At 49.7% G+C, this 12,701-nt stretch overlaps 1 protein-coding gene and 1 long non-coding RNA gene across 5 annotated transcripts in view; one reads left to right on the forward strand and one right to left on the reverse strand.

Moving 5' to 3' along the window:
* Positions 1-291: 291 nt before the first annotated feature.
* Positions 292-8,566, reverse strand: LOC141567212 (uncharacterized). The gene is made up of 2 exons (XR_012489669.1): positions 8,431-8,566; positions 292-516 (listed from the first exon to the last, which is right to left on the reverse strand). It is a non-coding gene; the product is annotated as an uncharacterized LOC141567212 (long non-coding RNA).
* EPHB1 (EPH receptor B1) overlaps positions 7,996-12,701 on the forward strand; it is a 420,104-nt gene continuing 415,398 nt past the window's right edge. For 2 of the 4 annotated variants that reach the window (XM_019748047.2, XM_074312877.1), the window contains exon 1: positions 7,996-8,421. In XM_019748047.2, coding sequence (XP_019603606.1) covers positions 8,364-8,421 — 58 coding nt within the window. In that variant the 5' untranslated portion in view covers positions 7,996-8,363. The remainder of the gene's footprint in view (positions 8,422-12,701) is intronic. The other 2 variants (XM_019748058.2, XM_019748067.2) reach the window with 1 other exon arrangement.

Here is a 12,701-nt window from a genome sequence, read left to right on the forward strand (position 1 = left end):
TTGATTTGTGTGTTCTGAGATTTTGGATGGTGAGTTCATATTTGGCAGGGTTTATCTGTGGGAATCTTGTGGATGGTGTATCCTTCTCGCATTCCCTTTACCTATTCATTTACAACTAATTTTCTTCAATTGAGTTCTTGGCTTGGGAGATCTGAGATCAAGTAGTATAAATTTGAACTCTAAACCATCACCTGAGGCTCATGCGGATGTCCAAGAGAAGACCCAACCTGGAGCAGTGGTGACCAGGTTCTTGTCTCCACTCAAGAAAATAATTCAAGGGCGAGACAGATGCACAAAACCACAAAGTTTATTAAAGAAGTGTAGGTGAATTTGGAGGTCAAGTCACCCCGAGGAAATCTGGATCACAGGTTTTTATTCCTCCTGGGGGCAGGAGGTGGGGACATCCTATTGTTTTCTCCTCCCATTGGGTGGGACCGTCTGTTTCCAGCTTTCTCTTCCTTATTTGGTTCCTTCAGATCCATCATGGCGTCAGATGCATGCTGGGAGTCACAGTAACTGAAATTCAAATGACATAATGACATTATAATCACCTGGTCACGGATGCTGCCTCTGCCCAGCAAAACTGGTTCCTGTTTTTTTCTAGCTACAGGAGCCGGATACGGTTCCTTGCGAAACTGAAACAAATTAGGGAGGTGCTTCACTTTGTATCCTGGAGGGGGTTGGTTCCCTAGGTTACCTATCCTGCCTCAAAACCTATATAAGTAAAGGCTTAGAATTTTCAGGGAGGGTTATTTTCTCTTATATCCTGAGTCCAGGTAGAGAGGTAAGTGTCCTTGTTCTTCTCTATGACTGTGGGTAAACTTTTTCTTAGTCCATTCTTTCAATGAAGGTGTTGCACTTTGAAGCCTCTGCTTATGCAGTGGTCTCAATTCCACGTTGCTGTCTTGCATTCATTCAAAGCCTAGTTTCCAATTGATGTACATTAAAATTCAAGCCATTACATTTCCCACCCAGTGACTAATTCCTGCCCACACTGAAGTGTAAGCTCCCACATTTACCATTCAGGATTTTATTAGGTTGGTGCAAAGTAATTGCAGTTTTTAACCTTTTAACCCACAATTACTTTTGCACCAACCTAATAGCACTTCTTTTTTTCTAGACTGTTGGGATACTTCTTATAGGCTCTGCAATATATTGAAAAGAAGCCATTTTACATATTATTGAGTTTTTTCTAGGTGCATTGCACAAGAATGTTGTAGGTCGCCCTATAATATTGCCACAAATAAAAGTTATTCTTTTATTATTTAATTATTTTCCCCTTTTAGGTACAATACGTAATGATATTATTTTTCAGCCAAGAATCTTTTAAATCCAGATTCAATTCATTCATATTTGTTATTGGAAATGACTTTTGTCGTTTCTTATAAATTCTTATTGTTTAAACAATAACTTCCTTTCATATTTTTTTTCCATTTTTTTTAAAACATAGGGGTTATATTTTGTTTTTATCTTTTCCAGTATTTTCAAAAGCATATGCACTTCTTTAAAGTATATTTGTGGAAAACTTTAACTATTTAAATTGGTTTTCAAGCCAACTTTAGCTATTTTAAACCAATTTCAGAATTTGTAAGATTCAAACATAAAAAGAAAAACTTCTGAATCTCTCCTATGTGGGCTAGGAATTTAACATAGCTTTGCTCTCCTTCCTTACATTCCTCTTCTCTTTGGTCTTAATATAATTTCAGCGATTAGACTTAGGTTTTTGTAATTAGAATTTTCGCATGTATATTCTTTACCGAGACTACTTTTGACATTTTAATTTAACTTAAAAGCAGTCTGCAAACATTTAGACTTCTATTTTAATTGATTTTTATTGCTTGCCACCAAACCACATCTCTTTGCCAATTGGAATATATTTTCAAATAATATTTTTCTAATCTGTTGCAACTTTTCTGAGATCTGAACATGTAACTGAAAATATCTGCTGCTTTCATCCTGCTGGAAATATATTTTTTGTATCACAAATTTTCCCTCATAAAACTCTATAGCTCTGGTTCCATTTTCTTTTGGAATTTAGTGTTATGAAGTTAATGGTATTTATTCTACTGTAGGTATTTTTCTATGTGTCTGTTCATGTGTGTCCTTGGATAGATATTAAGATTTCTTTAAAATATCTATATGGTTCAAAAACATTACCATGATGTGACTATCAGATCTTTATTCAGCTAAAAAAAGTTTTACTCTTTTATAGTTTTGCCCTTACTTTCATGGCATTTGTGCTGGTATATCTTTTAGGAACGCTAAACTTTTCTAGGAGTGCTTTTGGGGACTCTTTCAGGTCTCCAGCCCCTTGCAAGCAACCAACACAATTTTATATACGTTGGTTCATCTGTCTTCTACATATTTTGTATTCTCTCTCAACGTTTTTCCTTTTCTGCCCATTTTGTATGTATTCTTGGAAATATTCTCCAGTTTGTCTTCCACGTAGTCCATTCGATGTTCAGCAGCAACAAATGTGCTTTTTCTTGCCACACCAATGTGGAGTTTAATTCTGACACTACATTTTTGCTTCCTTAAACCCTTCTCTTTGTCTCTTCCCTTCCCTCATTCTGTTGCCTTTTCTGCTTAACCTGTTTTCTCATAAGTACGTTTCTATTTCATGGAGTTTGTCTTCATGCACACCAAGAAGCTTCCTGAAAATATCTCTCGACTGTGTAGAGCATCATTTTCAAAGGGATGCTCCCCCACTGGATCATGGAGGTGCTGTTCCTGCTCTTTATTCTGCAGGCTTCTAATTGGCCCCTGATCTGTCTTGACACCTCTTTACTCCTCCTTGAGAAGAGAGGGACTCATCAGTTCTTGCTGTTTTTTGCTCGGCAGGATTAGTGAGTTGGCCTTGGACCTCCATGTCTCTGCTCGCTTGATGGTTTAATCACCTTTTTAGACCTACACTGGAGGGCTAGCCAATGTTCAATTGCCAGTTGCCGACAGGCTTCATCTAGCTTATATCTGCTCTACTGAGGTGGCGTCTTTCTGCAACCACCAACCCCTCTCTCTGGTGCTCTGATCTGATGTGTCACGGAAAAACTAGAAACAGCAGGCTGCACAACTCCCACAGTTATTATGGGGCTGCTCCAGCCTCTTGACCATTCATCACCTCCAGAATGCACTGTGTCACAGCAGCCCATCCATCTGTCCAGTTGTCTTTCTCATTTTCCGGCTCTTCCTGGGTATAAGAAGACCTTGGAGAAGAGGGGAGGATGACCAGGGGAAACTGTTCTGTGTTTGGATTAAAGCTAAGCAGGAATGGAGGCGGATATTTACTCCATTCTCTGGTTAGTAGAGATCCTGGCTGTCTGAATTAGGTATCGACAGAGAGGAAACTACAACATATCTTTCCTACCAATTTCTTTAAAACAGGTTCTCTTTATGGAAGAGAACTTGGCATATGTCATACATATGCCTGCTAGGTTTTTCTCCATCCAGCTTCATCTGTCTTATAAGTATTGTCAGTTCCTTCCACATCCTGACAATTAGGTTGTCTGTCAGTGTTCATTCACCTTGTTAGTATGAGTCTTCATATTTGTCTGTATTCTCTGAGGTATTTTCCTGAGAAATAAGGAGAGGCTTGTTGGAAGCTTCTAGCCAGAGGCCATTTTGTACAGAGTGTCCCACAATGCATTGCAATATCTATCTTCCTAGGGAGACCATGAGATCCTTAAAGAGTTGCAGACATCGCTGGGTCCCCAGCACCTTGCAGGCAAATGGCACAGAATTGCTGTCCAATTAGTGATGAAAGAACACAAGAGGGAAAGGAAGCTTTTTGTTATTTGTCTATCATGCGTTGTTAAACTGTTTTTAATGACTCATAAATGGTCCGACTGCCTCTCCAGAAAGAATTGATGAAAATGTGTCTTGCAGCTTATGAATCAAAGTACAGATAGCTTGGGTCATGGAGTATATAACTAAACCTTTCATTTATGGGGTTAAGTAATATTTAAAAATAAAAAGATGGGATAAGGGAGCAACTGAAGATCTTCTCATATACAAGACACCCGTATAATCGTCTTCAGGATGGTTGCTATTTGTCTATGCTCTGTACTACTAAGTAGAATCAAGAGAATAGGCTGCAAAGACAACAAAAAGGATGTAGGTTAGAGGAGAGCAGGAATTCTCAAATAGGATAGCTTCATAATGCACAGAATTAATAAGGGAAGTTGTGCAATTGCTTTCACTAGACAAGCTTTTCAACCTTTTAGACACAAAACCATTTAGAGATGGGGGTAAACAGGTTGGCTGCCCCAAAACCTTCCTGCCAGAAGGGCCTTGGAGCCCTAGCAAAGGGGTCAAGTCTCCCTTGAGTTGCCTGAGAGCCCTCAGTGGCTGGATCGGAGGCAAGCATCTGCAGCTTTGAAAGAATGATTTAGTGACATCAAATAGCTGGGTGATTAATCAAGAAAACAAGTGAGCATTTGACATCAGAGAGAAAAAAAAATAGCCAAGGGGATGCTTTGGGGAAATTGGGCACCCAGGCTTAGAATCCTAAACCAATGGTGCTTTTAGGGATATTTACAAATCATAACCCATTGCAAGAGAAAAATCAATCTGCATAGCTAAATTAATAGTTAACTTGCTCAAGAAAACCCAATCCGCTAGGTTATTAGGGAAATTAACCAGAGCCCTAAACTGATGCTATCCTTACCTGAGCCATCAGCATGTAGAAGCCATCAGTGCTGTCTTCCTCACACCCTTCCCATCCCCACCCCAATCCAACCTTCTCCTCTAATCCCTCTTACTTTCCCCCTACCTTCTCTTCTTGCCACAGAACCTTTCCTTCAAACAAAACCTGATATAGATATCCAGCACAACAAAAAGCTGCCAAACAGAGGGGAGGTCTGCAGCCCTGCCCCCTCACCACGCCCATACTTCTCCAGCTGGGTGTCCCCGGAGAAGGCCTCAGAGCACAGTTTTAAACTCGTAGGCCCAGAACAGTGACCCCCAAATCTCATTGTCCAGCAGAACCAATCACATTTGCAGGCAGGCCCACCTCATCCCTGCTGACTTAAATTCCCCAGGGGTGAGGCTAGGGATCAGAAAGTATTATTAAGCTGGCTATTCTTGTATAATTTGCCTGCACAGGTTAAGAGACCCTGGCCAGGTGTCCTTGGGACCCCTGTACTTTGGTCTCCCAGGAGTGATGTTTTGAAGCTGGATAATGTCAGTTTTGTCTTCAGCCAGGTCTGGAAGAGCCACTCAGTACCCACGCAAAGAGATGTAGCATGAGACTGTGAGAGGGACCCGATGACAGAGACGAAGGCTTCCTGGGGGAGGTGGCGTTTCGGTAGAAGTCAAGGATGGGAAATTCAATTTATTTCATTTCAGATTTGCATGTAAATGTCCAATGCAGTACATGCATGCAGAAGGTGCTTAATAAACAGAAGTCATTCCCCTCATGTCTAACTGCCTACAATCGCCCTTTAGCTGTTTCCTTGCTTTCTTCTCTAGTCCTTCTCACCACCTGACATATTATTGTGCCTTCACTGTCATCCTTGCCCGCTACACTGGAAGTTCCCTCGGAGCAGGCCTGTATCTAGAGTCCCCATGGCCTAGAGTAGCGCCTGCCTGGATCATAGTAGGCACTAAGCAAATATTTGCTGAGTAAGTGGGTGAGTGCATGACTAGCTGGATGCAAGGAAGAGAGGCTGGGTGTGGGTGTGGGGATGGCGAGGGAATCAAGCTGGCTTAGCAGCCCAGGCCCAGAGGGAGGCTGCACAGTCAGGGCTAAGAAGGCAGGTTCCAGGGAGCTTGTGGAGGAATCAGAATGCCACACCAGAGTGGTTGGTCTTTCTTCAGCAGACAGTGAGGAGCCACTAGCTTTCTGTGCTGGGAGGAGATAAGATCCAGCTTGGCTTGAGAAAGATTAGTTTGGCAGGAGTGCAGAAGGATTAGAAAGGGGAGGGGATGGAAGCTGGGTGACCATTCTGAGACTCCCCAGTTGTCCAGGGGAAGGTAGTGTAGGCTGAAACTGGGACAGGATCAAAGGATTGGGACAAGGGCATTTGGAGGAGGATGTAGCAGAGGGGGACTTTGCCCAGCATGCCTCTCAAAGACTGTGCTGTTGTGAAGGAGAGAAGAGTGGGACTCATCTAGCCAGCCATCATCTGCCTGTGAGCGGGTGCTGGAGGCAGAAGAGCAGGTGGAGCTACCAAGGAATTGTCCACGGACCGGGGAGCAGAGGTTTCAAGGATAGAGCTGATGGGAAACCTCTTTTCCGGTTCATGAGGGAACAGAGGGAACAGGAAGAAGTGGAAAAAACAGGGAGGAGAAGAACCAGGACCATGGAAACTGAGGCAAGAGCCCAGAAGACCTGCTGGTCACTTATGTTAGAAGGTGTTGAGGGTCCAGGAGGATAATGAGTAACTGGGAGTAAAGTGGGTCATTTCCAGGGTGATGGCTCCACAGGTGTTGGGACACAGTTGCTGGTGCATGGTGGGGCAGAGGACAGCTGGCAGGGCACTAAGGATGATGATGAGGGAGTGAGGCCAGTGGGATCTTCCCTTCAGGTGCTGAGGGCGGGATGGAGGGAGGGAGAGGGGAGGCAGCCTGAGTCCCAGTGGGGGAAGAAAAGCACTGCCAGGATGGGGGGAGTCTGGCTGTGACTGAGGGAGGGGGGTGGTCCCAGGAAAGGAGAAACTAAACACTCGGGGTGGGAAACTGATTTAGCAAAGCCCAAAATGCAGGATGGGAGCAGGGGACGGGTCATTACATCTGCCCACTGTTAGCTCATTAACAACTCTGGGAAGGGCTTGGTGGGGAAGAGGCAGCTGCCTTTGAAGTTGGTGGTAAGGTCATCTAACGGGTCCTCCCTGACCCTGCAGGACCAGACCATCATCAGGTCTGGAGTTGGGGTGATGGGGTGAAAACAGGTCTCCAGCATAACATTACAGCCTCAAGGCAGGTCCTTGCTCTAGAACACCCTGGCTATCTCCAGAGACAGGAAAAGAAGGTGGAGCTGACCCTGGGAGAATCCCTCCTACACTGAGATGCCCTGTCCCCCTGTTGCTGCCTGTGTAAGTCCTTCCACCCCATGCTCAAGGCCTCACTCGCAGTGTGGTGTGGTCTTCTGTGTGTCTCACCTCTGCTGCTGCCCCTATTGCATTCTTAGCTTTTCTCAGCCGACTGTGTGACCACTGGTCTCTCCCACCACACTGGTCTTCTGGGGTCAGGGCCTTCTGTGGATGCTCACAGAATGCATTCAAAAGTGAAAACGAAACCTCAAGACAGCCAGGGCCTTCTGGAGGATGATTGCAGCATTTGGATCAGAAGCATTTCCAGTGCCCAGCACACACTGGAGCAGCAGTGTCTGAACCCAAAGACTCTCTGAACCTTATTCATTCATTCAACAAATGTATGTATATATATATATATATATATATATATATATATATATATATATATAATCATTTTCTCTATAGGCACTGGGGATTCTGTAGTGAACAAAACACACACGAATTCCAAGAATGGAGACCCCGTTCTAGTAATGGGAGACCCACAACGAACAAAATTGATTAGTAACAACCACACCATTAGAAGTTGGAGTGCTATGGATAGGAGGGACAGGGTATGTCACGGGATTGCACTAAATAGGGTAGTCAAGGTGAGTCTCTCTGAGAAGATGAAAGAAGACAAATTTGATTATTTAAAGCTCACCCAGCCTGGGTGGGCTATAAGGGTAAGGGCCTCAACCTGCTCCTTGCCTAGGCCCCCGACGTCCGGGGCGTGGGGAACGGGGGCAGGCCAGTGCGGTTCTCCTAGAGCACCGCGAGGGGGAGCCCGGACCCCTCCTAGCGCCTTCCGAGCCCTCCCGCACAGCCTAGCAAGCAAAAGTTTTTCTTAAACTAACAATGCCTGTGTGAGGAGGTGCTTGTGCCTGATTGGACGGGAGATTTTTGCAGGTTTGATTCCTTGATTGGACAGGAGGTGTTAGGGGTGGGGAGAGAGCTGATGGTGGGGGATCCCGCTCCCTCCCTCATCAGTCTGGCCGGCTCTGTCCTCTCGTAGGCTTCGCTGTAGCTCGCAATGTGACAGCAGGACGCACACGCACTCGCGCGCTCTCCTCAGCTAGCACTCCTTCGTCTTCTCTCTCACACGCACGCACACACCCACCTCTCCCATAAACACACACACACACATGCACACCCACATCCACGCGCGCCCGCACCGCCCCACGCGCACACACTACCGCCCACGCCCACGCTGCGCTCGGGGGAGTCCGGTCCCAGCTAGAGCGCGAAAGGATACGGAGAAGCCACCGGCGGGGAGCGCAGCGGCGCCCCGGGACGCGGCGCCCTCCCCGCGCTCCTGCCTTGGCTCCGGCTCGGCCTGGGGGCCGCCGGCCGGCAATGGCCCTGGATTGCCTGCTGCTGCTCCTCCTGGCATCCGCAGTGGCCGCGATGGAAGGTAACGTACCCTCCGCCGAGCAACTTGGTTGCTGACGCTTGTATCCGCGGGGCTTTTCCGGCTGCTTCGCATCGCCTGCATCCCGCGACCTGAGGGCAATGTTCCGGAGCCTCGGCAGGGGCCGAGCACTGTACTGGGGCGGCACCCATCAGCGCGCCCCCGGCTTGCTCGCGGAGTTCCTTGGCTCCTGCGCCCGGCGCTCCCTGGCAGCCCTGGTCTCCCGCAACCTCGGCTGGGAGAGCGCGGAGCCCGCTCGCTGCATTGCGGTGCAGGCTTCGTAGTTCCCGGCACAGCTGGGCGTTGGGAAAGGGGACGCCTCGGGCCATTTGGCCTCTGGAGTGCCGGTGCCTGTCCACTCCCTTCCAACCCCGGGCACGGTTGCGCTTAGGTGGCCGCGTGCCACTTCTCCTTTTCCTCAGCTTGGCGTCCACAGGCTCCAGGACTCTGGGCTGGGTAGGCTGGCACTATGCGCGGGGGGCCGGGGAAGCTCTGCCCCGGTACCCCGAAAGTGGCCGCTGAAGGAAAGGGGCTGAGTTCACTGGCCGTACCCTCTGGGACAGCCGGGTGGTCCAGGACCCTGCAGGGCTTCATCCTTCCCGGGTCAGTCATGATGAAGCGGACACCTTTGTCACCTCTTGAGCCAGGAAACAGGGGTGGGGTAGGGGTGGGTCCTGCCAAAATGAGTCCAGCGTCTCCCCACCCTGAGAAGGGTGATTCGGAGGCCGAGAGCTGATGCGCAGCGATACCCCCCAGCCACATCAGCCTCGGCTGTGCCTCGGGCTGTGGAGAAAAGCGCGCTCCGTGGGCACCGCGCCGGGAGCGGCCGGACCACTCGCCCTTGGTGACGGGCTGCGAATCCCTGTGGGAAATCCCTGCTCCGCTCCGCGCCCCCGCCCTTTCCCCCTCCCGTTCTCGCAGTGGAGCTGCCGCAGCAGCCCTCTCCTGGGAACGCGCCTTCGCCTTAGCGCCGAGTTGAGTTGCCGGCATGGAAGCAACTCTTGGAGGTGAGGCACCACCCCAGCCCCACATACGTCCCCACTTTCCGGTGCCCTACACTGGGTGGAACTCCGCGGGGGCTCACACCACCTTCCAAGCTGGGAGCTCGCTCCACTGGGATATCCCGTTCCTCGTCAAACTGTTACCGGTTGCCCAGTAGGAAAAAAAAGCCAACTGTGGTGCGGCGCCCAGAACCCCTCCGGAAAGCGCTGCCCTTCTCGATGCGAAGCCGGGCATGGGGACCCTGAGGTGGGGCTGAGATCCCCTCGCGTTGTAGTGAAGACCACCGTACCCTGCGTTCCTTCTGGTGGCCGCTCCGGGGGCGGGAGGGGGAGGGGCGGCGATTAATGCCTAGAAAGCCTCTCGCCTGCTTTTCCAAAGGCGGCTTTTTGTCTGCCCTCTGCCTCCCGCTGCCCTTCCGCCTGCTGGTCTGTGCGGAGGGGGTGCCTTTTGGAACGTGCAGGGACTAGAGTGATGTGGGGCGGGGATGCTTGGGTTTGACTTCTTGGGAGCAAGTGTGGGAGCAGTTGAAATATAACAAGCAAGGCGAGGTACACTTCCAAAGCCGGCAGGGCAGCCTGGGTGAGCGAGTATTTGCAGCGGGCGAGGCCACACCGTACTTACTATGAACGTGGGGGCTGCGAGTCCTGCCCACCGCTCTCCCCGCCTCTCAGAGGGTCAGGGGCTGGGCCTCCAAGAGCAGATCGGGGCCCACTTTGAGATCTTGGTCTTGGCATTGAGTCTCCATCGATGAAGGCGGGCACATGCCTGCCAACGAAATTGTTTGGAGAGCAAAGGTGTGGGAACACACCACGCGCCTGGCGGAGCGCAGTTTCCTCCGGAGACTCCGCCAGAGCTCCCTGTCAGCTCGGCTGGCTGGTGCTATGCGAGGCAGGGTGCCCTTGTGCCATGCCCAGCCCTGTACACAGGCCCTGTCACCCAGCTGTCTGAAGCAGCCCACATTGTGTGTGTGTGTGTGTGTGTGTGTGTGTGTGTGTAGGGGTGTATGGGGGGGAGGGGCTGTGGCCCTTTTCTTGGAGCAGCCTCAGAAACTTTGTCAGTAGCCTGGTAGGAAAGAGCCTATCTGGGCTGAAAATCTCTCTAGCAAGGGTTAAAAGAAACACCACATTCAGCAGAATATTAAAGCAGCCCCATGGTCCCTGCTCACTGCACAGGGATAGTACACACCATTCACTCCTTCCTTTCCTCGAATGAACACAGGCAGGTTCATTTTCTACTCTCCTCACACAGAGACGCCTTCCCGCCTGCCTGGCTGGGCTGGGACCAGTGTCATTCTGTTTGTGATGAATGAAGAATAATTATCAGAAAAGTGGATCAATGAGCTGCCTACACAGACAGCAGATCTTTCCCAAACTCTGCTGTGGCCAGTGGGTATCTCTCCTTGCTGGTTCGGCCACTTATATGTCTGTCTGTCTGTTTTCTTTCCTCTAGTAGTCTCTGGTGGAATCTCAGTGTGTTCTTGTCACTCAGGGCAAGCAGCTCTAAGACCAGCCAGGCCCTCAGCCCAGGCCAGGACAGCAACAAAGAGACAGCAGCAGCCATGGGCCAGGTGGAGATAAGTGGCCAGTGGCAGGCAGGACCCTATGAGACCCCACCTCACCACACCTGGGTGGAGGAAGGAGGGCAGGGGCTGGTTGACCTGGGGTGTGGGAAACTCAGAGTGAAGGAGACAGTCCTGTCCTTCCTCTTCTGGCCCCTTCCCCGTTTCCAGCTGGTGGGGTGGCTCTGTCCTGTGGGGAGCGAGGTGGCACTGCAGGAAAAGGCTCTCTGAGGGCTTTGTAACTGTTTTCAGAGGGAGTAGGGCAGGCTGTGGAGGCAGGGATGCTGACATACTCTGGCCACAGAAGCAGGCTTCGGACAAATAACAGCCTCTGAAGCCCTTGTCTTTTCACACTGTGTTCGAAAGCTTGTTGAGAATGGCCTGCCTCTCCCTGGGGAAGGAAGACAACTGCCTGCATTCTCTGACCTGCCCTTTGAGGCAGGGTTGGGAGACCTGGGCTTCTCCCCAGGTGCTTCTGCAGCAGCAGGGATGTATTGGGCTGGCAGCAGACACTCCTCCGTCAGGGGGGGCCTCCCTGGATGAAGCATGTTGGCCCTTCCAGCAGGCAGCAATCCAGCATCACTGACAGGTAATAGCATCCTCCCAGCCCTACCTTCTATGTCTACAAATGATCATATACCTGCAGGTGGCCTCAGTGACTGGACACTGGCTGACCCGAAACTCCGAGGAGATCTGCTCTTTGGTGTGGTCTAGGTGAAGTCCTGGGCTTGGCAGCCTTGAATGTGCACATGTGTTTCATTTGGTGGTAAATTTCCTAGGGCTTGGCAAATAGTAGGTTCTCAGTAGGCATTGAGGACCCAAGAACACACACCTGAGTTCCTGTACCACTTTGTGGCATAGCCCACGTCGAAATGCGAAGACACTCAACCCCATTGTACACCGTTGTCTTCATCACATCATGGTGAAAAACCCTCCACCTTCGCCCACGTGTCTATAATAGGCTACCAGGCTGTTTCTGCATTTTTCTGTTAATATTTGTTTGCTGTGTGTGCATCTGTGTTGGGTGTCCATGAGTGTGCCTGAGCCTGCAAGCAGTAGCAGGCGCCAAAGATTTACAAAACTGTCTGGGAGAGAAAAGGAAATTTGAGAACCTCCTCTCCATTATCTGATTTTATTTTCTGTGCATTGTGAAAAAGTTGCTATTACTCAGTGTTTGTAGAGGGACTCCCTCCAACGAGTGAGAGAATGCTGGTGAGGTAGGGCAATGCAGCTCAAGGCAGTGGCTTGAGACAATCTTGGTGATGTAAATAGCTGCAGAGGTTTGGACCAAGCCCCAGCCTGAAACCTTCTGGATTGGCAGAGCAGAGCTGCCAGAAGCTCCAGATGCCCAGGAGCGCGGGGGAGGACTTGCTGGGCCACACAGGATCCTGCCCCAGTTCCCGTTGCCTTTTTGTTGACCTGTGCAGGCCCAGACAGACCCGGATCTCAGAGGCCTGACCGTAGCCCATCCCAAGGATGGGTCCTAGTTACCAAGATATGCTTTGGGAAAAGCCAATAAGGCAGAGGCATTCTATGGCACCTTTTTATATTCTACCCATTAAGAAGTAAGCTTTCATAAAGCAAATTGGACTAAAGGGGAAGGGTGCTAGGGGATGCACGATAGGATCTAGTGTGTGACCCTCCCCCCATGTACTGGAAACTACTGATTCTGCAGTTGGTTGACTGAATTTCATGAACTCGGGCAGTGAAAGAGTTGCAGCGT

This window comes from Rhinolophus sinicus, linkage group LG10 (genome assembly GCF_036562045.2).
Source record: "Rhinolophus sinicus isolate RSC01 linkage group LG10, ASM3656204v1, whole genome shotgun sequence".
NCBI classification, from domain to species: Eukaryota; Metazoa; Chordata; class Mammalia; order Chiroptera; family Rhinolophidae; genus Rhinolophus; species Rhinolophus sinicus.